We start from the raw sequence: 27,486 nt of genomic DNA, 5'->3' as shown, positions 1-27,486 counted from the left end.
TTGCAACCGCTCCATTTCAGAGCCTTTAAATAAACTTCAACGGCTCTTCTCCATCATTACTTCGAACTGGTGACGCGGTGCGCAATGACAGTTGGGTAATTTATCCCCTCCACTTCCTGTGAAGTGAAGAACCGATGTTCCCTTATTCCCTATGCCGTTCGCAGTGCCCTTCGAACTGAACATGTTCGCTCCCTTTGATTTGGAATCTCACTTAAGATGGCGGAATACCCTGTGAAGTCCACTTCGCAGTCCACTTACGGTCGAATGGAACGCACCTCTACTATCCTGCAGAGTTCAGCTCCAAACCTGAAGAAACACACCTGAACCAGCTAATTAATCTCTTAAGTAGCACTTGATAATTACAGACAGCTGTGTTGGAGCAGGGCTGGAACAAAAATCTGCAGGTAGGTAGATCTCCAGGAGCAGGGTTGAGCACCCCTGCTCTAAACAATCCCAGCCGACAAAGAGGCAAAACGATTTATTTTCTATAAAAAAATAAATAAAGACAATTTATATACTTTTTAGCCTTAAATTCTCATCTTTTCAAGCTCTGCATGAACTGTGTATTCTGGTTTAAGACATTAGGGTAGGTCGAAAATCTATAATTTTCTCTTCCAACTCCAAATTGGCCTACATCGCTGCAGAAGTACCAACAACGTGTTTACAAAGTGAACGTGCAAAGAAAATCATACACCCTTTACGAAAAAAGGTAAAACAGCGATGTAGGATGATTTGAAGTTGGAGGAGTTGGAGTTTTTTGACATATCCTAACTGTCTTGACCCGGAGTACACGCAAAGCTAGACAAGATGAGCATTTGAGGTTAAAACGTATAAATTGTAATTTTCTTTAGAAAACAACTGATTCTGTTAGCGCTAGATAAAACCCTTCTTCCTCAGCTGGAATTGTTAAGAGCCCTTTGAAGCTGCATTTAAACTGCAAGTTCCACTATATTGAGAGAAATCCTGAAATGTTTTCCTCAAAAAACATAATTTCTTTATGACTGAACAAAGCAAGACATGGACATCTTGGATGACAAGGGGGTGAGTAAATTATCCGTACAGTTTTGTCTGGAAGTGAACTTCTCCTTTTATTTAAAACTTAATAAACCATTATCTCTAGCTTTCGCCACCTGCCGTACACGCATTCACAAGAAATGTTGGAGGATTTTGATATAAGCCAAGAGGATACTGGTTTTCCTCTGCTGTAAAAAAATGGCTACGCCTACATTCTACGTCATCTGCTGGTACAGATGCTACTGTTAGCAGAAGCTAGAGACTATGGTCTATAAAGTTTAAAATATGGATATTTTTCTTACACAAACTCATCAGTTTGCTTCAGAAGGCCTTTATTAACTCTCCAGAGCTCTGTGGAGTACTTTTTATGATGGATGGATGCACTTTATTGCACTTTAAAATCTCAACACCCATTCACTGCCATTATAAAGCTTAGAAGAGCCAGGACTTTTTTTTAATATACCTCCAATTGTATTCATCTGAAAGAAGATAGTCACATACACCTAGGATGACTTGAGGGTGAGTAAATCATGGTGTAATTTACATTTTTCGGTGAACTATCCCTTTAAATGGCTCTGATTAGTGAACCAGACACCTTTAGAAACTACCTGTGGAATGACCTGAAGTGGAATGCAATTGTTTCTCAGGAATTTCTCATTATATAGACATGTTTCCGTAGCAGCACTACAGTTTGGATCGCTACAGCAGCCTGTTTATATTCACCCTCTCTTTCAGTCGGATAAACATTGGATTGCGCTATCAGGCGGAGGTCCCGGAGCTGAGAGAGCGCTCTGCAGCGCAGCACGACCTACACAAGGCTGAATTGGTGTGGGTGCCGCTGCCTGACCTGGAGGCCAGTGCTGAGCAACAGAAAAGAGGTTTATGACTTACACAATACCACATTAACTTCTCTTATTTAATTCATTAAACTGAATGAAAGGAAGTTGCAGGAATATGTTCTGCAATTTGTCCTGATCATTACAATTAAATCTGCATGACCATATGTCTAAATCCACATCTTTCCTGGACCTTCTGTGCGTCCCTGCAGTGGATGACCTCATGCACCTGGCGTGCTCGAGTGCGCTGTGTGGAGGAGGGACCAATCAGGAACTGGCCATGCATTGCCTGTATGAATGCAAGGGTGACGTCATGGTGAGTGTCATGCTGTAGCACACTGGCATATTTTAAGTGCACTTCCTGCTGCATTGTGTACCAATCAGACCTGTTTACGCCCGACTGCTCCTTTTCTGAAACCGCTGATTATTAGAGCGATAGATGGAGGGTTTGTCATATGAGTGGAATATTTCTGAATGAGCAATTTGCTTTTGAGTCACCTAAAGATTTCTTCATGACATCTGTGACAGGAAATATCAGTTTAGGGAGTGTAATCATCTTACGGAGTTAAAACGAAATTATGTGCAATTATGAATCGCAAAGCCTGAAAAGACATTACACGCACATGGAAAGTGTGTATGTAAGTGACACGATTTCAACAGCATTTCACAATCCAGAATTCATATGAAAAGCTATTAATTTTAATTATTATCTAAACAGGAAATCGTGCAATTGAATCAGTTTTTTTTTAATCAGCTGGCAGCCTGGTTTATTTATTTATGATAAGATCGGCAATCCAGGTGAAACCAAAGCAACTGCGGCTTGCTAATTGATGACCCCGTTTTATCAAAACACAAATGGTGCGTGTGTTTTTATATAATTCTTTTTAACGTTCGCTTAGCTGAGCCAGCAGCTGCAACAACACAACAGCCAGCGCTTACTGCTGAGCTGTCACACCGCCACCATAGCAACCTCCTGTCAATCACAGGCTCGTGTCCAGAACGACACACTGAAGATGACTAAATCGTGTGCGCTGTACTTCTGAGCCAATTCTCAATCATGCTGGAGTTACACTGTAAAATAAAATGCTATTTTATGTTGCTCTGTAGGGATGTAACGGTATTGTAAATACCGTCATACCGCAATAACAAATTTTTTCGATACTACCGTGGTCGCATGACTCGATAAAACAATAGGTCTTCTGAGAAAAGTTTGCTCAGGCGAATGGAGCGAACGGGAGGTTGCGGGAACTACAATTCCCATCAGCCCAGGCGTGGCCATCATCCTTTGCGGTCTGTTGTCGCTACAGACTGTAGCAGCAAGGAAAAGAGATGGAAATGGTCGAACCTGCTCCGTCTGAAGTGCGTATGCGTTACGTATTCTTTTCAGCACCCATGTTAACGGATTAGAGCGTTCACACTGCACGCGGTTGCTGTCCGGCAGTACGTCCTAGAAGCGGTGCCTTTGCAGCAGTGCAGCGATCGTTTCGGCACGAGTCTATTTTTTGCTGCACTGTATGCGCTGAATTAATGTTACAGTGCATTGTTCGCTGTAAAAATGAACATGGATTGACACGGAAATGTACCATAAATGCATATAAATTTCACAGTCAACACGTGGCTTTTTGGCTAGGTTTAAAATAAGGAAAGGTGCAGTTTTAAATAAACTAGGCAACATAATAGATGCACTTGTCCAGGTAGAAAAGTTCTTTAAAGGATTGTTTTTAATAAAGATTTAATGCGAAAGAAAGGCATGAGAGCCTACTGCACTGCAAAAAATGCTTTTCTTACTTAGAATTTTGTCTTGTTTCCAGCCAAAATATCTAAAAATTCTTAAATCAAGAAGGATTTTCTAGACAAGTAAAAATTATTGTCTTGTTTTTAGTAAAAACAAGTCAAAATTAAGTGAGTTTTTGTTTAAAACAAGCTAAATAATCTGCCAATGGGGTAAGAAAAAAAATCTTATTTCAAGCAGACAACTAGATTCAGACAACTCATAACTCATTCAGCTAAACTGATTTGACTGTTTTTTACATGCTTTAATAATTTTTTGTTACTAAAATTGAAAAATTTAAGTTTCTGTTTCAAAGTTTACAGATAGATGGCAAATTTGTATGCCATTGATATGTTCAGTGTTCATGTAAACTGTTTAATAAACACTTCTGGCACTTTTTTCGAGTCTCTTCATTAGTTTTGTTTTTCCTGTAAATGACTCAATAAATACCGTACCGTGTCATTCATACCGAGGTTTTACCGTACCGTGAAGTTTTGATACCGTTACATCCCTATTGCTTTGTGGTTCGCATCACATGTGAACCACTTCTGCAGAACCTGAAAGTCAGCTTGACTCTCTGAAAAGTCTCTGTGAGGTTTGTGGTGTTTGAGTGCCAGTGATAAGAGAGATGCACTGACAGTTGGCTTGATGTTGTTGCCTTTAATAGTTTTATCTCGTTGCATCTTATGTTTTGTAATTGCAAGTTGCTAGAGCCTTAGTTGTTTGTTGCGTGTGCTTCATGTGATGAATAATTTGTGTTAGCCACTGGCTAACATGGTCTTGACATAGATATTGTAACACATTAATAAGTTTGTCGGACAGTAATGAAAATTTAAGTACTTAAAGGGATAGTTCATTGATTTTGAAAAATGAAAATTCTGTCAATAATTATTTAGATATTATCAAAAATATCCTAATTCATGTTCTGAACATGAACAAAGGTCTTACGGGTTTGGAACGACATTAAGGTGTGTAATTAATGACAAAGTTTTAATTTTTGTGTGAACTATTCTTTTAACGGATCCTGTGATGTGATCTACAGTTGAAGTCAAAAGTTTACATACACCTTGCAGAATATGCAAAATGTTAATTACTTCTTTAAAATAAGAGGGATCATACAAAATGCATGTCCACAAGAGAAAATAATAAATGTCCTTGTTCTAATATTTACATACACTTGTTCGTCTTGAAGAGTTAAACTCCAGCTGTTCTTTAGAAAAATCTTAAAATCATTCATTGTTGGAAAGGGTTCAAATACACAAAAACGAAGAATCTCTGGGACCTGAAGAATTTTTCTGAAGAACAGCACATTTGACAGTAGTTTGAGTTGACAGTAGTAGTAGCTTAAGTTAGGATGCTGATGTAAATTTAGCTTCATTATCAAGAACAGTAATATCTGTAACAATTGTAACAACTTCATTTTTAGATGGTTAAGTGTAATTATTCTGACTGTTTGAGTTTTTTCAAAACAAACCATTGGTCTTCCATAGTAGCATACAATTAGTTCATGATAACCACAGTCAAAACCACACATAAAGCAGCTTAATACCATTGAAAAACTGTACAGTGGTGGCCAAACTTAGTATTTTCACCAGTTAAAAATGGTTTTAAGTCAGTTACTTCCATCTTTTGCTGTAGTGAGTCAGTAGGAAATATCAGTTTACATTTCCAAACATTCATTTTGCCATTAATTGTAATGATCTAGTGAGATTTTTGTTTGCACAAGGAGTCTGACAACAGCCAGTGCTCCACAGAGAGATCTGATCCCATCATCATCCAGACTGTGTGGAATAACAGGAAGAAACAGAACAAACCGAGACAAACTAAATCCAGAAGAACTGTGGCAACGTCTCCACAGATGCTTCAAGAGACCTACCTGCAAAGCTACAATACTTTTAAAAGTTTTAGGCACTTGTGTAAAATGCTGTATGGATGCTGTTAAAAATAATGTCATAAATGGATTTAATTTATCTTTTAACTTCTAGTAACTAGATTAAATCAACATTTGGTGTGACCATCCTTTGCGTTTAAAGTAGCTTTTACCTTAGGTGCACTTGTGCATAGATTCTCAGGAAGCTTTGCAGGCAGCTTTCTTGAAGCATTTTTGAGACTTTGCCACAGTTCTTCTAGATTTAGTCTTGATAATAGGGATATAATGATATTATCAATATTGTGATTTGCGATAGCAAAACTGTCTCATGATGATATAAAACGTCTTCCGGGCAAAAAGTGTAGTTTTTAAAAATATATTTAAACTTTTTATTTTAACACAAAAGGTCTTTGAAGTTGTGTTTTGTACCATTATGCTTTGGCACAGTATCTGTCACACAAACTAAAACTGAAAGAACAATATGGCTTAATCACTTTATCAAGTGTTTTTGGTGTTCTCACACGAACAGTCCGGTGTTTTCCGCACCTCAGAACGGCTCAGTTCACAGTGAAAGCAGTGAACTCATTTATTGCATGTTTAGTGCGCATTTGGGAATGCAACGGCCACCAGTTATGCTTTATTTTCGCGGCTGATGATTATAGCATTTTAATAGGGTTTTTTTTAGCCTGTTTTCACTAAAGCTGTCAAAATAAAAGCAGTGTGCAGTCTGAATTGCTGACAACTAGCGGTTTAAATGGGTAAAGTTACTGCAGTCCAAATTCAAAATATCTCTTTCAAGTGTAGAAATTTGGAAATAAGTATTGTAATACCCCTACTGTAGTGTACAGCAAAAATAATTTCATTTATTTTATTTAGCGGTGCAGTTGTTTTACAATATATTGCTGTCATTTGTATTCTAATATGTTTGGCTTCCTAAAACACCAGTGTGAATGTAAATTAGACTAAGACAGTATATAACAAATAAAAAGTGGGTTGAGTCCGTTTTAAAGTTCAGGTACAAGTCAGACTTTTTTCTGACTTTTCTTAGTTAAGAACGTGGGTTGGAGCTCTTAATTTGAACTCTCAAAGTGCATTAGATTAGAATAATTGAACTTTATAAATATTGCATTGTGGACTTCATATTGCGATATTATCATATCTTGAGATTTTGATATCGTTACATCCCTATTCGATAATAATCATTGTCATTTTATCTCCCAGCCCTACTTAGAAAAAAGCCGTAAGGTTGTTATTTTATTTTATTTTTCATTTTATTTGTAACCACAACCAATTAACCACAAGTGTACTTCATTACATGAATTATGAACAATCTACTAAAATTTAACAATCATAAGTGGTCCAAATACATTTTTCAATATTATATTAGTTCAGATTTTTAAATATATTTAAATGTTTTGTTATCCAGTGCAGCAACATTAATACGTTTAAGTATGGCTTAGTTGTCCAGACACTTTTGGGGCTGCTGTATAAAATGCACATGCTTCGACATGTTGAACTTTGGTTTTCCAAATCAATAAAAGTTGAAAAAGGGCCATATATAAGCAAAAAACTTCACGCTAGAGCTCGATGACCCAGAAAAGATATGGTGTCCTCGATTTATCGCACCCTGTGAGACTGTATAGAGGAGAAAGGCAGAGAGAACAAGAGGGATTATCCAGTGACTTGCACAGCTGGGTTAAACGCCTTCAGCGAAAGCCTTTTACACATGTTGTTAGGGATACAGCGATGGTCTTGCAAAATTGCATCTCTCCTGCCCTCATTAATCTCTTCATATCAACTGTAGGGCATAACATGCTCTAACTTGTGACTATGTCTCTCCCACCAAAGCACATCACACCCACCGCAGCCAGTTTTGTTTCCCCAATCATGCAAATTTCACTTTCTTTTTCACTTTTCAGGGAGCACTCACCCTTCTGTTGTTGAAAAAACCCATCTTTCCCAAAGTGCATCCCCTGGCTGGCTACCACTACTCTGGTAAGTCCCTCTCTACTTTCCTTTTCTTGCACCCTTTTTTTTTTTTGGTGATGTGAGTTAATTCGTATGGCATGCGGTACCCCGTCACCCCCTGCGCTGACATTCCACACCACGCTCCGTGTCTCAGTTATAAACAAAAGCAGCTGAGGAGTGGAGTACAGCAGAGCGGAGGGGAGGGGTTTGACTGAGAGATTGCTGGGTGACCGAGTGGGTTGCTGGGTAGAGTACGAGAGGAAAGGAGGGGGAGTGTGTCTGTGGCATGTTGTTAAATCCTAGCATAAGACAGCGGCATCATTGTTTGTCTGGACATGTGTGTGCTGGCTGTTTGCCCCCTCTCTGTCCTTTGTGTGCACGAATGTGTTTGTGTTGGCGGGTGGGGGTGCTTTATAAGAGGATAGGCTAAACGCACAGCAGCCTCTATCTGATATTCTGTGCACCGCTTGTCTGTCCCGCACAGGCTCTGACAGTTGGACGCCAGAGGAGCGACGTTCCTTCAACAAAGGCATTGCTGCCTACAAGAAGGACTTTTTCATGGTCCAGAAACTGGTATGTAGAGGTTTGAACAAAACCCTAACAATGAGTGTCAATCCCACACACAAATCAAATGATGTAGCTGGAAGAGTTCTGATGTCACTTTTCCAAAAGAAAATGGAGGAAAAAGCCCATTTGACTTTTTAATAATCATCTAGAACATCGTAGCAACACTAGGAATGCATTAAAAGCACTTAAAGGGATAATTCGCCAAAAATTGAAAATTCTGTCATTAATTACTCACCCTCATGTCGTTCCAAACCCAACTTTCGTTCATCTTCAGAACACAAATTGAGATATTTTTGATGAAATCCGAGAGCTTTCTGAGCCTGCATAGACATTAACACAACTGACACATTCAAGGCCTAGAAAGGTAGTAAGGACATCATTAAAATAGTCCATTTGACATCACTGGTTCAGTTTTAAAAAGCAGGTCATGTTGGTTTTCGAAAAAATATATATATTTTGCATTTTGTAACATAGCTATGCTTCAATGTAAACAGTCTGCAAAGTTGTTAATCAGAAAGGCATGATAAATAAACATTGTCCCTCAAAAAAATGGGTCAACTCTAAACTGCCTTAACGAGTAGTCATATTTTCGAATCTTCTGCCTGTTACCAATATACGTCACTAGGTAACATATTAGCATAATCCCGCCTGCCTAATAGGAACTGTCTAACCTGCCCACAAACACTTCCGCTAGTTAGTGTGTTAACATCATGAAAGCATAAAGTTTTTAGTTTTTTTTATTGCCTAAAGATGATTTTGTGAAGAATCAGTGGTTGAAATTCATTGTTAGGCCTGTTTGACTTTTTTTATCCACCTAACAGCCACTTAGAACATTGTAGCAACACTAACAACAAACTACAGCACCCTGGCAATGCATTAAAAACACTTAAAGGGATAGTTCATCCAAAATTGAAAATTCTGTCATTAATTACTCACCCTCATGTCGTTCCAAACCGACCATTGTTCATCTTCAGAACACAAATGAAGATATTTGTAATGAAATCTGAGAGCTTTCGGACCCTGCATAGACATGAACACAACTGACACGTTCAAGGCCTAGAAAGGTAGTAAGGACATTGTTAAAATAGTCCCATGTGACATCAGTGGTTCAACTTTAAAGAGCAGGTCATAAAATATATATAAAAATATATATTTTTTGCAGTTTCTAACATATCTATCCTTCAATGTAAACAGTCTGCAAAGTTGTTAATCAAAAAGGCATGATAAATAAACATATTGTCCCTCCAAAAAAAATGGAAATTAACTACCTTAATGAGTCGTCGTATTTTCCAAACTTCTTCCTATTACTGATATACGTCACTAGATAACATATTAGCATAATCCCTGCCTCTTGTGAAATACAAGCACTCTGACCTGCCCACAAACACTTTCGCTAGTTAGTGTGTTTACATCATGTCAAGAAGACGCTGTGAATGCAAGTTTGTTTTTGTTTTCATTGCCGAAAGATGATTATGTGAAGAATCAGTGGTTTAAATAATTGTTTTCCACAATACCACAGCAATACAATTTGAACCTTTTGTATTCTGCTCGTCGTTTTACCGAGGAATGCTTCTCTAATCTTGAACAGTTTAGCACGGATTCTCTAAACACTTGTCCATGATACGTCCGTACCTTGTTTGTTTAAACCAACAAGCATCAACAAGTATGATTAATACGTTATGTGTACATTTTCAGTTGAGTGCTCAAAATATCATTTTTTTCTTTGTGCTAATATGTGATGTTTAGTGCAGCTTTAGGTTTCCAGGTAAACCACGATATTACTGTCTTACTGAAATAGTTCTGATAGTTCGCTGTGAACCCGCTTTTTCCTAAGAATGTGTAGATTAATGTAGACTGTCGTTGTTCTAATTACTTTGTTTAAAAATAAAGAATGTAGACACATTTTGGTTTACAAACTATTGTTTCATCAGTTAGTCACATTAGCACTCGGCAAACGTGTCCACCATTATTGTTTTCGGAAAGACCGATCACAATAGATTTGGCCAGCCGACCAATCAGAGCAGAGTAGGCTTCTGGAAGGGAGGGGTTTACAGACCTTAAGCTCAGAACTGATTTGAAAGAATCAATTCAAAATCATTGCAAAATGACTCTAATGTTAAATGTACAGTCGTGGCCAAAAATTGAGAATTACATAAATATTGGAAATTGGAAAAGTTGCTGTTTAAGTTTTTATAATAGCAATTTGCATATACTCCAGAATGTTATGAAGAGTGATCAGATGAATTGCATAGTCCTTCTTTGCCATGAAAATTAAATTAATCCCGAAAAAAACTTTCCACTGCATTGTTAAGAAGGCTTCAGGGCGTCCAAGAAAGTCCAGCAAGCGCCAGGATCGTCCGAATGGACTGCTGAGGACAGGGGCTTATTCTCCGATGAAGCCTCTTTCCGATTGTTTGGGGCATCTGGAAAAAGGCTTGTCCGGAGAAGAAAAGGTGAGCGCTACCATCCGTCCTGTGTCATGCCAACAGTAAAGCATCCTGAGACCACTCATGTGTGGGGTTGCTTCTCATCCAAGGGAGTGGGCTCACTCACAATTTTGCCCAAAAACACAGCCATGAATAAAGAATGGTACCCAAACGCGCTCCAACAGCAACTTCTTCCAACAATCCAACAACAGTTTGGTGAAGAACAACGCATTTTCCAGCACGATGGAGCACCGTGCCATAAGGCAAAAGTGATAACTAAGTAGCTCGGAGACCAAAATGTTGAAATTTTGGGTCCATGGCCTGGAAACTCCCCAGATCTTAATCCCATTGAGAACTTGTGGTCAATCCTCAAGAGGCGAGTGGACAAACAAAAACCCACTAATTCTGACAAACTCCAAGAAGTGATTATGAAAGAACGGGTTGCTATCATTCAGGATTTGGCCCAGAAGTTGATAGAGAGCATGCCCAGTCGAATTGCAGAGGTCCTGAAAAAGAAGGGCCAACACTGCAAATACTGACTCTGCATAAATGTCATGTAATTGTCAATAAAAGCCTTTGAAACGTATGAAGTGCTTGTAATTATATTTCAGTACATCATAGAAACAACTGAAACAAAGATCTAAAAGCAGTTGAGCAGCAAACTTTGTGAAAACTAATATTTGTGTCATTCTCAAAACTTTTGGCCGCGACTGTACATTCTGATAAAATTACAGTGTTTTCTGACCTTAGATGGATTTAAACCTGTTGTATGGGACACCAACACAACACTTTAAAATACCATATGACCTGCTTTTTAATTTTATGAAGCTATGAGAATACTTTTTGTACGAAAAGAAAACAAAAATTACAACTGTATTCTAGGGCTGGGCAATATGGCAAAAAAAAAAAAATCTAAATCTTGATTTTGACAGATTTTTATTTATTTTTTTCCGATTTTTAACTAGTCATCTTGAAAATGTAACTACCACATGATTCAAGTAACTCAAGTTTCAAGTGCACCACACATGAAGTTGTTGAAGAAATCATTTGTTAAATATCTTTGCAGAAAAGATGCATGAACTACAACTACATCTTGTACAAACTTGTCTTATACATACTATATGTTGAGAAATAATTCAAGGAAAATGCTTTAAAAAAAATCCCAAAGGTCAAGGTAATTCAAATTCAAAAATACTGAAGGTATAAGTATAACACCAGTACATTATTATTAACTATAAATGTTCTGTAATAACAATGAACAGCAGCTTTCAGCTTGTCACCATGTTGCAAATATAAAATATCCGACATATAGTAGTAATTCTTTACAGTTTTTTTTTTATTCGATTGCGCTGCTTTTCCATTGTTTATTCTGTGTAAACATAGATGTGTTTGACTGCTGCGCTCATGCAGCGTCTCATGCGTGAAACGGCATTCTAAAAATGCAGCACTCAAGTTAAAAGAAGTTCACTCCCATATTTCACTGCTCACGTCGTATCTTTGTCAATGCGAAAGCACATTCTGTGTGAAGATATCGAGCGAGTCACATGTGAGCGGTTAATCACATGCGCTGACATGCGGTTGGATCGTTCTTTTCTCTGTACTGTTATCATTGCCAAATTGTCAGTGTTTAATTCTAAAGTTTGGTAATATTTCTATTCAAAATCGCAGTTCCTTGATTTCTAAAAAACAAAATCGTGGCAAAATATTAAATTCAAATTGATCAATAAAATCGGCAAAATCGCCCAGCCCTACTTTATTCAAAAATTTCTTCTTTTCACTTTCATGAATGTGTGTCGAAGACACACGGAAAAGAAGAAATTGTTGAATAAAGTCATTATTTTTGTAGCATTATTTTTGTAATTCTTGTAGCTTCATAACTTTGTGGTTGAACCACTGATGTCACATGGACTGTTTTATCTCAATTAAAAAAAATATCTAAATTTGTGTTCCGAATATGAATATGAATTAATGACAGAATTTTCATTTTTGGGTGAACTATCCCTTTAAAACATCCTCGAAATGGCACCTAACATCCACCTGTAACTTGCTAGCAACACCTTCTGATTCCAATTAAATGACAAAATATGTAGTTAGTAAAGTAATCCATTACATTACAGTTTTCAGGTAATGTAATGAGATTACTTTTGATCTAACTGGTTTATCTCATTAAATATGCTAATGCAGTGAATAATTAGTTAAATCATAAAAATGTACAATTAGTGTAAATAAACAGCCATCAAAATAAAACAACTTACAAAATGAAACATTCTATCATTGTAGCAAACAAATAGAACACTCCAGCAACCAGAGAGAACATTTTAAAACAAACGTTCTAAATCACTCAGAACACCTTAGCAACTGCATCACAACACCCTAGCAACCGTCACTGACATTCTAGCATTATGGTGGCAAGTTTTAGCGAATTCTTATTTTATTCTGAATTGTGTTTATATTTGACTTGAAGGTAAGCTCCAAGACGGTGGCTCAGTGTGTGGAGTTCTACTACACGTATAAGAAGCAGGTGAAGATCGGCCGGAACGGGACACTCTTATACGGAGAAGCAGAGCCACAAGAGACTAAACCCACAACAGAAGAGGAAGTGGACAATAAAGTGAGTTCCTGTGGCTTTGTGTGTCTAACATGTACCTGGGTGATTTAATGGCCTACTAAACAGTGAAGCATTAAAATGTTTCTTCTCCTTCAGAGTTCACAGAAATTTGAATCACGGAAAGAAGACGAGGAGAGCAGGAAGTGGGAAGGGTCATGTGACAGGAAACAAGAAAACAGCCCTGGCAGAGTGACACAATCGCTACAGGCAACTGAAAATGTAAGTCTGGGGAGATTTGATTTGCATGAGGTTGCAAAAACGCATGGAAAAATATATTTTCAGTTCTCCAGTGTTTATGCTCAGGCTTCTGGCCTACTTTAAATAAGAAAACAGGTCTGCAATAGACAGTAGTCATGTGTAGGTATTTCTAGCACCATCTAGTGGTGCATGAGCTTAAACTATTGTATTTATCCAATACCGACTGTCCTGCTGGAGTAACCCGCAATTAATTTGCTGAAGGGCACAATGGCAAACTCTTACATGTGTCACTACACCACAGAGGAAGTTCCCTGTGTCTAATATCTGTATGCTTTCAGCTGTGGTTGCTTTAAGTAATCATTCATTTCCTGTTAGGCTGCTGCCGTCTTGGTCTTAAGAAGTCAGGAGGACAGCACTAGAGATCCATCCACGTTGGGAATCAGTCATCATCCTCCTCCACAGCCTCCGCAATCTAAACCCCGCTCCGAAACCACAGGCCGGAAAAGCACTGGCAATACGGGAAAGGGACAGACGAACCAAGAGGGTGAATTCCCCTGCAAGAAGTGTGGCAGGTCAGTTCATTAGGATACACACACTCAGTTAATGCAATTTGCTAATGATAATAGCGTTTTTTGTTTTGTTTATTGTTCCAATTAAATGACAAAATATGTAGTTAGTAAAGTAATCCATCTTTTTATTGTTTACCTTATTTTATTTACTTAAGCTTCCCTTTTATTTATTTTACTTTTATTTAAAATGTTCATTTATTTATTCATTTATTCATTCATTCAAGTTTACCATTTATTTTACATTTACCTTGTATTAGTTTTTTATTCAAGTTTACCTTTTTTTTTTATGTCAAGGGAGTCAAAAGATACAATACAAAATTCACAAAAACAAGAAAAGAGTTACATTCAATTCAGCTGACTTCCTATACGTTTCAGGATACATTTTTATAATGCTTACAGAACCTGAATAATAAAAAGAAAAGAAGAACAAACAAAAACAAAAAACAAAGGAACAGCAACAAGGGGAAATAAATAAACTATTTAGACATACCAACCGCGTACAAGTTTACCTTTTTAATTTATTTATTCTAAAAAATAAGGTAAATTTACAATAAACAATTAATTGTTTTTTTTATTTATTTATGTTTATTTATTTTTAACACATTTTATTTACCTAAGCTTACCTTTGATTTATTTTAAATTCTAAATTTATTTATTTATTCATTCATTCATTAAAATTTACCATTGAACTTTATTTTATTGAAATTGTACCTTATTTTATTTATTATTTACATTTTTATTTATTTTTTTACATTTACCTTGTATTTGGTTCTTTATTTAAATTGACCTGTTTTATTTAATTATGGTAAAAAAAATAAGGTAAATTTACAGTAAATAATTCATTATTTTAATAATTTACTTATTGTATCCCTGGTGTTCTGTGCCATGTTTTTTACTTTCTGATAATGTAATGTGTAGGATTTTGACGCATTTTGTTTATTTACCTTATTTTATTTACCTAAGCTTACCTTTTATTTATATTAGCTTTGCATTATTTAAAAATGTGTATTTAGTTATTCATTCATTCATTCAAATTTAGCATTTATTAAAGTCACCTTATTTTATTTAAATTATACCTTATTTATTTATTTTCATTAACCTTGTATTTGTTTCTCTTTTTAAATGTACATAATTTTTTTACATTTATTTATTTAATGTCATCTTAATTTAAATTGTACCATTTATTTATTTACATTTTTACCTTATTTAGTTAGTTATTTAGTCATTCAACTTTGCCATTTATTTATTGAAAGTCATCTAATTTTATTTAAACGTTATACCTTACTTTAGGTTTTAATTTTTATCTATTTATTTATTTGCATTAAACTTGTATTTGTTTCTTTATTTAAATGTACCGTTTTTACAATTTATTTATTTAAAGTCACCTTATTTTATTTAAATTGTACCCTAATTTATTTATTCATTTATTTTAAAACACACTTATAAAGGCCTTTTCATATATATGTAGCTTTTGAATATTAATTTTACTGAATCTGTTCATTTAGATGATTCCTTTAAATGAACATCTTCAAAAATCATTCACAGATTGCTGGACAGAAGTCCTTGTGTAACATTTTAGGTCTTTTTTAGTAATTAAATGTTAAATGCTGCCGTTTATCAATTTTTAGTGATATAATTTTTTTTTTTTTTTTTACATTGTACAAACTTAATGTTTTTGTCCTAGATAAATATATTTATGACCCTGGATCACAAAAACAGTTTTAAGTAGCACAGGTATATTTGTAGCAATAGCCAAAAATACATTGTATGGGTCAAAATGATAGATTTCGGATATTGAGTAAAGATCATGTTCTTTGAAGATATTTTGTAAATTTCCAATCGTATATATATATATTAAAACTAACTGATTAGTAATATGCATTGCTAAGAACTTCATTTGGACAACTTTAAAGGAGATTTTCTCAATATTTAGTTTTTTTTTTTCTTTTTTTTTTTCTGCAACCTCAGATTCCAGATTTTCTAATAGTTGTATCTCGTTCCTGTCCTAACAAACCATACATCAATGGAAAGCTTATTTATTCAGCTTTCAGACAATGTAAAAATCTCTATTTCAAAATACCCTTATGACTGGTTTTGTGGTCCAGGGTCACATATTAGTTATATATGAGTTACATATGCTGCAGTTACAAAAGCTAGCTTCCTTATCACTGGTGAGTTGTGCGTATCACTAGGTGACGTGCACTGGCAGTGTGGTCATTGCTTATAAAAAGACCAGGGGTTTTACAAGGAATCAATAAAGCTTGACGGCTCTTAGGTGTTACATGCAACAGGGATCAGTCTAGTAGTAAGCCGTAAAAAGGCAACATCTGATTTTGATTGGAGATTTTATCCATGGCAACAGTCGGCTTGTTAAAATCAACAGTCTCTTAGCAACCAAGTCCATGGAGATGTTGAATGCCACGTTCCCTGATCCGTACATATCAGCATGTGTTGTGCGCTCTTTTATCTTTGACTAAGAAGTACTGTGTGGCTTACAAGTTATCTGAAGTCATATTATAGCTTTATTCACTAAAATTGTTGACATGCCCCAATATCACGTGAAAAGTAGTGTGTTTGATTCATGAACAAATCGTTTTTTTGAGTCAAATCTGGTTAATGATTTAATTGATCCAGTTCACGATCTTGGGTTCAACTCGTTGACTAAATCTACTTTTCTGATTTGTGAACAAACAATTTCTTTTTAGTCAGATGTTTGCAATGAATCATTTGATCCAGTTTACAAAACCAGTTTGAGTGATTCATTTACGATTCCGGCTGATCTGGTTCTCGGGTTGAAACTGTGATTTGAAATAAATCTTTCCTGTTACTTTAATTTTTGCAATGAATTATGTTTTTCCAAAACCTGTCTGTATGTATTCACAAATCCGGCTAAACGTTTTCTTTAGTTCAGTTAACTGACTCAGTGGCCTGATTTGTGAACGACTCATTCTTTTGAGTCAGATCTTTGCAATTAATTTGTTGATCCAGTTAACATAACCAGTCTGGACTTTTTCACAAATCTGACTGATCCAGTTCTCAGTTTCAACTTGCTGACCTCAATGATGTGCATGTCTGTTTTGTGAATGAATCATTCTTTTGGGTTGAATCTTTGCAGTGAATTGGTTGAATCAGTTTTAATGATTTGTTCAGTAACCAAGCTCAACTAATTATTGGGTTCAGCTCACAGACTAAATTATCTGCATGTCTGATTCTTGAATTCATTCACGATATACTAACTCATTGACTCAATGATCTGCATGTCTGATTCTTAAATGATTCATTCGTTTTAGTTGAATCTTTGTAATAAATCAGTTTAATCAGTTTAAATGATTTGTTCATGAATCCAGCTCAACTAGTTCTTTGGTTTACAGACTAAATTATCTGCTTGTCTCATTCTTAAATTCATTCATGATACACTGACTCATTGACTCAATGATCTGCATGTCTGATTCTTGAATGAATCATTTATTTTAGTTGAATCTTTGTAATAAATCAGTTTAATCAGTTTAAATGATTTGTTAATGAATCCAGCTCATCTTGTTCTTAGGTTTAGCTCACTAAAGAAATTATCTGCATGTCTGATTCTTGAATGAATCATTATTTTGAGTCGGATCTTTCCAATTAATTGGTTGAATCAGTTTAAAAGATTTGTTCACGAATCAAGCTCATCTAGTTCTTGGGTTCACCTCACTGACTCAATGATCTACATGTCTGAGTTTAGAATTCATTCATAATTGACTGACTCATTGACTCTATGTGCATGTTAGATTCTTGAACGAACCATTTATTTTAGTTGAAATATTGACCCAATGATCTACAAGTCAGTCACAATTGACTGATTAATTGACTCAATGATCTGCTTGTCTGATTCTTAAATGAATCATTCTTTAGAGTTAGATCTTTGCAATGAATCGATTGAATCAGTCTAAATGATTTGTTCATGAATCCAGCTGAACTGGCCTCTGGTTCAACTCACTGACTCAGTGATCTACAAGACAGATTGGTGAATAAATCATTCTTTTCAGTTGAATATTTGAAATAAATCAGAAAAAAAGCTTTAAGTGATTTATGAATCCTGGGCCCGTATTCATAAAGAATCTTGAGAGTGCAAAGAGTTGCTCCTAGTGACAAAATTCTAAGAGAATTCTTAGAAAAGTGGGCGTTTTCCCTTCAAATTAAAGAAAAGATCCTAGTAAAGAAAAAAGTAATTCAGAAAGAATCTTAACCCTTAAAAGAGCTCTTAAGGTCCAAATTGTTAGGAGTAGGGAAGAGGACTTTTAAGAGGCTTAAGAGTTTCTTTAGCAGTGGATAACACTGACAAAACATGAGGAGGGCAATGCAATATTTTCACACAATGCATGACAGTGATTTCACTGATGCTACACATGAGATTGTGCAGAGATAATGTTTGTGACTTATTTTATTAGAGACATGCTAACATCTCTGACGTAGTGCAGAGATGGAAGAAATCACTACATTTATTACATGAACTTATTTGGCAACTGGAAACAATGCAACTATGCAGCAGTAATAATTTGGGTATGTTCACAACCTTCTATAAGCAACGAGATCACACAAACAATTACAGCACTTTCACAACCTTAATGTGCTGCTGTTCATTACCTATCAAATACATTAAATACGACATTAACAGCGTGGTAAACAAAAATATATATAAACTTATATAATATGTGTGTTGAGGTAAAACAGGAAAAATGATGCCTATAATTTCAAAGTGAAAGCTTAAACTAGACCCTACACTTAAAAGTACTCTTTTATTTCCTTCTTGGACAACCAACCAATCACAGTCTTTAAAATGCTGTGTCATCGCTAGCAATGGGGTCAACCCCGCCTCCACACTAAGATAAAAGTTTTTGTCTTTTCTTTGCTCAGAGTTGCTCCTAGATTGATCCTGAATCACTCTTAAGCTAAAACTCCTACGTAGGAGTTTTTAAGCTAAAATAAAAGCTTTCTGAGAGGATTCTTAGAATCTTAATGAATACGGGCCCAGCTCATCTGGTTCTTGGGTTTAGCTCACTAAATGCATTCACGATTCACTGACTCAGTGATTTGTATGTCTGATGTCTGATCTTAAATGAATCATTCTTTTGAGTTGAGTTCTTTGCAATGAATTTGGTTGAATCAGTTTAAATGATTTGTTCATGAAACCAGCTTATCTGGTTGTCAAGTTCAGCTCACTGAATCAATGAACTGCATCTCTGATTTGTGAATGAATCATTCTTTTGGGTAAATCTTTGCAATGAATTGGTTGAATAAGTTTAAAGAAGTTGTTTGTGAATCTAGCTCATCTGGTTCTCAAGTTTAACTCACTGACTAAATGATCTACATGTTTGAATCTTGAAATCATTCATGGCTCGCAGACTTCTACGATCTGCATGTCTGATTCTTTAATAAATCACTCTTTGGAGATAAATCTTTGCAATAAATCAGTTAAATCAGTTTAAATGATTTATTCATGAATCCAGCTCATCTGTCTCTCTGGTTCAACTCACTGACTTAATGATCTACATGTCGGATTGGTGAATGAATCATTCTTTTTAGTTGAATTTTTGAAATCAGATGAATTACTTCAAATTATTTATGAATCCAGCACATCTGGTTCTCGGGTTCAGCTCACTTACTAAATGATCTACATGTCTGATTCTTGAAATCATTCTCGATTCACTGACTCAATGATCTGCATGTCTGATTCTTGAATAAATCACTCTTTGGAGTTAAATCTTTGCACTGAATCGGTTAAATCTGTTTAAATGATTTATTCATGAATCCAGCTGATCTGGCTCTCTGTCCAACTCACTGACTCAATTATCTACATGTTTTTTTCATTTGAATCTTTCAAATAAATCAGATTAATCACTTTATGTTGCTTTATGAATCCAGCTCATCTGATTCTCGGGTTCAGCTCACTTACTAAATGATCTACATGTCTGGTTCTTAAAAATCATTCACGATTAACTGACTTAATAATCTGAATATCTGATTCTTGAATGAATCATTCTATTGAGTTGGATCTTTGCAATGAATCTGTTTAATCAGTTTGAATGATTCCCTCATGAATTCAGCTGTCTGGTTCTTGAAATCATTCATGATTCATTGACTCAATCTGAATATCTGATTCTTGAATGAATCATTCTTTTGAGTTGGATCTTTGCAATGAATCTGTTTAATCAGTTTAAAGGTCCCATATTGTCAAAATCAAAATTTCCTGGCGTTTTTCATGATAACTGAGGTCTAGGGGCTATGTAACTACCATATGACCCTGGACCACAAAACCAGTCTTAAGTCGCTGGGGTATGTTTGTAGCAATAGCCAAAAACACATTGCATGGGTCAAAATTATTGATTTTTCTTTTATGCCAAAAATCATTAGGAAATTAAGTAAAGATCATGTTCCATGAAGATTTTTTGTAAAATTCCTACTGTAAATGTATCGAAATGTAATTTTTGATTAGTAATATGCATTGTTAAGAACATAATTTGGACAACTTTAAAGGTGATTTTCTCAGGATTTTGATTTTTTTGCACCCTCAGATTCCAGATTTTCAAATAGACATATCTCGGCCAAATATTCTCCTATCCTAACAAACCATACATCAATAGAAAGCTTATATATACATCTCAGTTTTGTAAAATTTAACCTTATGACTGGTTTTGTGGTCCAGGTATGAGTTTCAAAACAGTCAATCCACAGTAAACTGCACACAGCCTGCTTAAAGTAGCTGTTCGTTTTCACGAGGCGCTGTGACTTCCGTAACGATGTGACGTCCGATCTACTCAAGTCACCGCCCCGAGCGCCAACCACCGTCCCACCCTCCTTTTGTCAAACCCCCAGACAATATCGTATCCATAACATTGCTAAGCAACAACAACACGGAAACTAATCTAGAAAACCCTGTTCAATCTGTTCATGTCGAAACTACATCATTGCACAGTCTTCAGAACAACATGAATATAAGAGACCAGTGGCACGTCAACTTCAGCCTCTTTCACACAGCGATTCTGGTAAATACACGGATAATGTGTCACGTGTTCCGGAATTGTTTGATTTGGTTCATTCACGGTTGTTTTCCGGAATCTGTGCGTGCTTTACACACAACCCATAAAGACATGTGACGTTTGGATGTGAGATGTAATGCGACGCGTACGTTTCACTAAACTGAAACTAAACTGAACAAACTGTGCTTCAGCGCTGATGAGGAGCTGGCTCTGCCCGATCGCCGCTTCATTCCACTTTGCACGTATTTTTTCGTCGTGAAGAGTCACATGATAACGTGCATCATCACTACAACACTTCCTTTATGGTTCTGGCTTTGGTTCACACAGCGCTCGTTCCCGTAATTTTCCAGAATCAGCGCGCATTGTGAAAGGGGCTTTACTAAAGCAACAGTTATGTAGCTTACTGCATTCGGTGTTTGAAAAAGAAAAAACATTAATGATCATTCTGAAATATCTTGTTGAGTATCAGCAGGCTAGGCTCTCTCCATGGCTCTGGGCTCGGCTAAAGCGTACATGACCGTAGTTAACTGTGATTGGCCTGGCTGTGCGTCACTCAGAAAACAACAGGCCAATCAGAAGAGAGGCTCATGAATATTAAATAGATGGGCCAAAATCGACCTGTTTTTGACAGAGCTCCTAAAAAAGGAGCTGTATTGAGATGGATTTTGGCACTTATACCGCAAATATATATTCTTAAGGACATCAACAACTAAAATAAACCTCCAGAAATGTGTACAATATGGGACCTTTAAATGATTCCCTCATGAATTCAGCTGTCTGGTTCTTGAAATCATTCATGATTCATTGACTCAATCTGAATATCTGATTCTTGAATGAATCATTCTATTTGAGCTGGATCTTTGCAATGAATCGATGAAATCAGTTTTTTCTTGGGTTCAGCTCACTGACTAAATGATCTGCATGTCTGATTCGTGAATGAATCATCCTATTGAGTTGAATCTTTGCAATAAATTAATAGAATTGGTTTAAATGATTCACTCATGAATTCAGCTGATCTGGTTCTTGGGTTCAGCTCACTAACTAAATCAAGGGTCACCAAACTTGATCCTGGAGGGCCGGTGTCCTGCAGAGTTTAGCTCCAACTTGCCTCAACACAGCTGCCTGGATGTTTCAAGTATACCTATTAAGACCTTGATTAGCTGGTTCAGGTGTGTTTGATTAGGGTTGGAGCTAAACTCTGTAGGGACACCGGCCCTCCAGGACCGAGTGTGGTGACCCCTGAACTAAATGATCTGCATGTCTGATTTGTGATTGTGAATGAATCATTCTATTGCGTTGAATCTTTGCAGTGAATTGGTTGAATCAGTTCAAATGATTTGTTTATGAAATAACTGACCTAAAGATCTGAACACTGTTTTCTCCAGGATCTTCTACAAAGTGAAGAGCCGCAGTGCCCACATGAAGAGTCATGCTGAGGCAGAGAAAAAAGCTGCTGCGCTCCGGCAAAGGGAGGCTGAGCAGCGCGCCGCAGCTGCAGCCGCCGCCATGTTGGCCGCCCAGCAGAACGGAGCGATGGGGGATCAGAGCAGAATGAGGAGAGCCAGCAGTGACGAATCCTCAGAGGAAGAGGAGGATGCAGATGACGAAGACTGGCACTAGCTAACAATCTCTTTTGGAAAAAAAACTATTTATTTTTATTTTACCAGCCAACAAGACCCATCCCAAAAGAACCGTTTCAGGGACTGGCTCACTCCCGTAGAGTGTTTGTGCGAGTGCGTATGTGTGTTACGTGTACATGAGATGGACAAAAACGGAGACCGATGCTGTAGAAGCGTTCAGGGGCTTAATGTGCAGATATATAGGGCTATTGGGAGTGTAAGCCATGCCATCTCAGTGTGAATGCGTGCGCGTGTGTGTCTATAATATGCACTTTCGGACTCATCCAACACACACTGATCTGACCGCTGACCACAGCACATCTATTCAGTGTCTGTGCACAGGACTCACTCACTGTTCTCCCGTGAAATGAACCATTATGGATTCAGTGCTGTGGATGTAGAAGGACACAGAAGCAAGTGTGTGTGTGTGTGTGTTTAGTCTTTTCCTCCTTTTTCAAAATGAAAACGACGGTATCTTTCTCTTCCACGTGACTGCCAAACGCTTGCACAACTGTGCTTGTACGCCTGGTCTTGATCTCCAGTGCTGTAATTTTGGGCTTTCTGTTTTGAGTATCTTAAAGGTAAAGTTCATCCAAAATGGAAAATCCTGCCATTTTCTCACCCTTCATGACATTGCAAACTTTTTTTTTTTTTTTTTTTACTTTTTCTTTAAAACACAAAATGTGATGTTTAGCAGAATGTTCATGCTGTCCTTCCTCAAATGTTGCCTAAGGGCTTTAAATCTAAAAAAAAAAAAAAAAAAAACATCATAAAAGTACACCAAAGAACTATTGTGCTATATTCCAAGTCTTATGAATAGGTTTGTCTAAGAAACAGAATGAAATCTCGACTCATCTTGTGTTATTTAAATCCAAATCTATTAGAAATAATTTTCTTTAATCGATTTGACAAACCTACTTATCAATTAATCACGATTAATGGCATCAATAATGAAAGTTTGCGTACATAATATGTGTGTGTTTGTGTAAATACATATATGTAAATATTTCTTAATTATATACTGTACATGTTTGTGTATTTATATACATATAAATACACACAGTACACACACATTATGTAAACATTAAACTTTTATTTTAAATACGATTAATCGTGATTAATTGTGATTAATCGATTTGACAGACCTAATCCAAAGCTAAAATAAAATATACATCTTAAAATGAAAAACTTAAAATTTGGAAAAACAACTAAAATGAGATTAGGATAAAATATAAAAATAACTAAAACTAAACCTCGATTAAAATTCGATTAATCTGTCAAAGAGATTAATCACTTTTGTTTGTGTTTACAAAATTGTGTGTGTGTGTGTGTGTGTGTGTGTGTGTGTGTGTGTGTGTGTGTGTGTGTAACATACATGTGTGTATATATTTAAGAAACATTTTCATGTATATACATATTCATATTTATATATGATTTATATAGTGCTGGGTAACGATTAATCGCGATTAATCGCACCCAAAATAAAAGTTTTTGTTTATATAATATGTGTGTGTACTCTACATATATATTATGTATAGATAAAGACATACACGTATACAATAGTCATTTATTTTAAAAATATTTACATGTATATATTTATATTCAAATAATTTATAGTATATATATATATATATAAATAAATTTAATATATAAACATTACAGATTTTTCTTAAATATATACGTGCATATGTGTTTTTATATATACATTATAAATACACAGTACACACATGTATTATGTATGCAAGTCTTTTATTTTGGATGGGATTAATCGCCATTAATCGCTGCCCAGCATGTAACACACACACACACACACACACACACACACACACACACACACACACACACACACACACACACACACACACACACACACACACATTTCTTAAATATATGTATTTATGCATTTATATAAACATAAATATACTGACTACACACATGCATTATGTAAGCAAACTTATTTAGAATGCGATTAATCGTGATTAAGCGATTTGACAGCACTAATACATTTATTTAAACGAAATTACATGCACTTAAATTAACACTTAAAAATTATATAAAAGTAAATATTAATAAATACAATACTTAGTATTAAAATATACAACAGTATATAAATTATACTAAAACAATGCTGCAGAGTACCAACTTTAGACATGAGTATGCACACATGCTTACAATGAATAGTGGTATTTTTTTTTTTAATTAATAATGACTTATTTTTAATTTACAAGTTTACCACATGACATCAGACAATGTTGACTATGTATAGTGCATGAGTTGAGATGAGTTAGACCTTGACAGCTGCCCTTTTGGTACTGCATACAGCCTGAACATTCTGCTGCTTGCATTATAGAAATTCATAGGTTTGGAAAAAAATGAGTGTGAGAAAATGCTATGAATTTAAATTTTGAATGAACTATTCCTTTAATAAAAACGGTGACCTCGCTGATGCCTTCGATGTTTTTGACACTTTCTATCTTTACATGACAATCACTTTTACAAAGGTTCTTTTTTATACTCTGCAGATTATAATGGTTGTGCTTGATATAATCATTTATTGTTATTATCATTACTGTTACTATTAGCTTTGTACTGTTTTATTATAATTCTGTTGTTTTTCGGGGAGGGAAGGGAAGGGGGTGGAATTCTTTTTCTCATTTGACTTTTAGTTTTAGATGTTTGCTACCTGTGTTCAAGTGAGGATTGCATATATTTGCTGAAAGCATGATTATAAAATCACACTGTAAGTGCAATAGCAATAGTGGGACTTTTGAGTTCCCTCCCACTCCGCTTTTTCTTTTTTTATTCTCAGCATCTTTGAACAAAAGTATTAGATAATCAACTTATGTTTTAGTGTAAGAACAAATGTGAGATGTAATAGTTGGTGAGTTTGAAGGCAGTTGCGAGCGGCTCGGGTTTCTATCTCTCTTCTGGCCAAACACTTAAGCACTTGGCTTTGTCTCCATGGCAACAAAGAGTCTTCTTTTAAAGGATAGGCACACTGGGGATTCACAGCCAACAGTAACGGCTCCAATTATTGCTAATAACACAGAAGTCTTCTATGCAGCGTGTGTGTGTGTGTGTGTGTGTGTGTGAGCGTTTGTGTTTATTTGCATGCGTGGTTGTGTGGTTGATGCACCAATATTCAAAACTGTTTCAAACTCAAAGCCAAGTGAGAAAAAGAAGCTTCCTAGACTATTTAAATGTCTTTTTTATTTTTGAAAAAATATATATACTTGTTCATATATGTGAAAAGACTGATTTGCTCTAATATGAAGATATGGGCATTTGTTGAAACGATTTAGCCAAGCTTTTTGTTATTCTTGTTGTTGTTGATGTTGTTGAGATATGAATATTCAGAAATTATATTGAACTGAATTTGGGGAATGTTGTAAGGGGCGCACCTCCCGTTTCTGTCTTTCATTCAGCCAAGGGAAATTCTTCTGTAGAGGAATATAAAATATGAAAAAGGCTTCTAAAACTGTATGCACACTTTCTATGCTATTTTCATAGGGGCTTGTACACTAATGATGGCTGTGGAAAGAACTCTGAAGTGCTTTTTACTACAGTATAACTTATTGTGTTTCAGTTGTGTTTTTATCATGTGTTTTAGAATAATAAATAAGGAAAAAACACAATAAACATGACCATATTTGTAACAGTATTTGAGGAGGACGAGTGTATTTTAATTGGTGTTAATATTTTAAGGACTAGATGAACAACAATAATAATTATAACAATAAAAAAGATCAAAATAATGTAATATTTATTCAGATTTTTTTCACAAGTTGTCTATGGTCCACACTAAATATCCACACGATGGCGCTGTTGTCTACATTATTATTATAATTTTTTTTACATTAGAAACGCTACAGTGATCATATGAAAACCTGGAGTAAGAAATCTTATGAAAGCTTATTTATTGAGCTTTTAGATTTTAGATTTGTATAAATATCAATAAAAAAAAATACCCTTATGACTGGTTTTGTAGTCCAGCGTCAAATATGTGCCAAAAATACATTGTATGGGTGAAAATGATCTTTTATGCCACAAATCATTAGGATATTAAGTAAAGATCATGTCCCATTCAAATATTTTGTAAATTTACTACCGTATATATATCAAATTTAATTTTTGATCAGTAATATGCATTGCTAAGAACTTTATTTGAACAGCTTTAAAGGTGATTTTCTCAATATTTTATTTTATTTATTTTATCAGATTCCAGTTTTTCAAACAGTTGTATCCTTTCCTAACAAACCATATATCAATGAAAAGCTTATTTATTCAGCTTTTGTATTCATTATTATTATTATTATTATTATTATTTATTATTATTATTATTATTAATAATAATTTTTGTAAAGGCTTTTGTCGTAATTAAATGTTGTAATTAATTTACGAATATAACTAGTAGAGGAGGGGATTTAAATAATTACATTTTTGTATAAAGTTAGCAATATTGGGCTTGTTATTTAAAAAATAATAATAAAACTCGTTACTTGTTACTCTTTCTAGTTACACTACTAGTTATGACTTTCCCTTCATGTCCCATATAAGTAAACTAATTTTGCATCCATAAAATTATTAAAAAATTATTCTAACAATCTATTTCTGCGTCATCATTTGACCAAAATCCGCATTGGATAGCAGCTAGAATTACAAACACTCAAAAGTGACAGTGATGTTCCCTTCCGAAAATTAACCATAGTACAAAAAAAAAAAAAAAAAAACATAAAACATGGTTACTATCGTTAAGCCATGGTATTTGTAGTAAAACTATGGTTAAACAAATGGAAATCAATGCGCCAAAAACCTTTGTTACTGCACATTTACTATAGTAAAACCATGGTTAATTTTCGTAAGGGTTTAAAGGAACACTCCGCTTTTTTTTTGTTGGAAATAGGCTCATTCTCCAACTCCCCCTGAGTTAATAAGTTGAGTTTTACCGTTTTGAAATCCATTCAGCCGTTCTCCTGTTCTGGCGATATCACTTTTAGCATAGCTTAGCATAGATCATTGAATCC

The 27,486-nt window shown here is 35.4% G+C and overlaps 1 protein-coding gene across 2 annotated transcripts in view; it reads left to right on the top strand.

Annotated features, from left to right (window-relative positions):
- mideasb (mitotic deacetylase associated SANT domain protein b) overlaps positions 1–26,123 on the top strand; it is a 44,907-nt gene extending 18,784 nt beyond the window's left edge. For both annotated transcript variants that reach the window (XM_073826989.1, XM_073826988.1), the window contains exons 6-13: positions 1,750–1,892; positions 2,063–2,166; positions 7,411–7,486; positions 7,944–8,032; positions 12,917–13,063; positions 13,157–13,279; positions 13,634–13,830; positions 22,229–26,123. In XM_073826989.1, the coding sequence (XP_073683090.1) occupies positions 1,750–1,892; positions 2,063–2,166; positions 7,411–7,486; positions 7,944–8,032; positions 12,917–13,063; positions 13,157–13,279; positions 13,634–13,830; positions 22,229–22,463 (1,114 nt within the window). In that variant the 3' untranslated portion in view covers positions 22,464–26,123. The remainder of the gene's footprint in view (positions 1–1,749; positions 1,893–2,062; positions 2,167–7,410; positions 7,487–7,943; positions 8,033–12,916; positions 13,064–13,156; positions 13,280–13,633; positions 13,831–22,228) is intronic.
- Positions 26,124–27,486: the final 1,363 nt, after the last annotated feature.

Source organism: Garra rufa, chromosome 21, assembly GCF_049309525.1.
Source record: "Garra rufa chromosome 21, GarRuf1.0, whole genome shotgun sequence".
NCBI classification, from domain to species: Eukaryota; Metazoa; Chordata; class Actinopteri; order Cypriniformes; family Cyprinidae; genus Garra; species Garra rufa.
The sequence above is the reverse complement of the archived record's forward strand: the minus strand, read 5'-3'. Positions and strand labels throughout refer to the sequence as shown.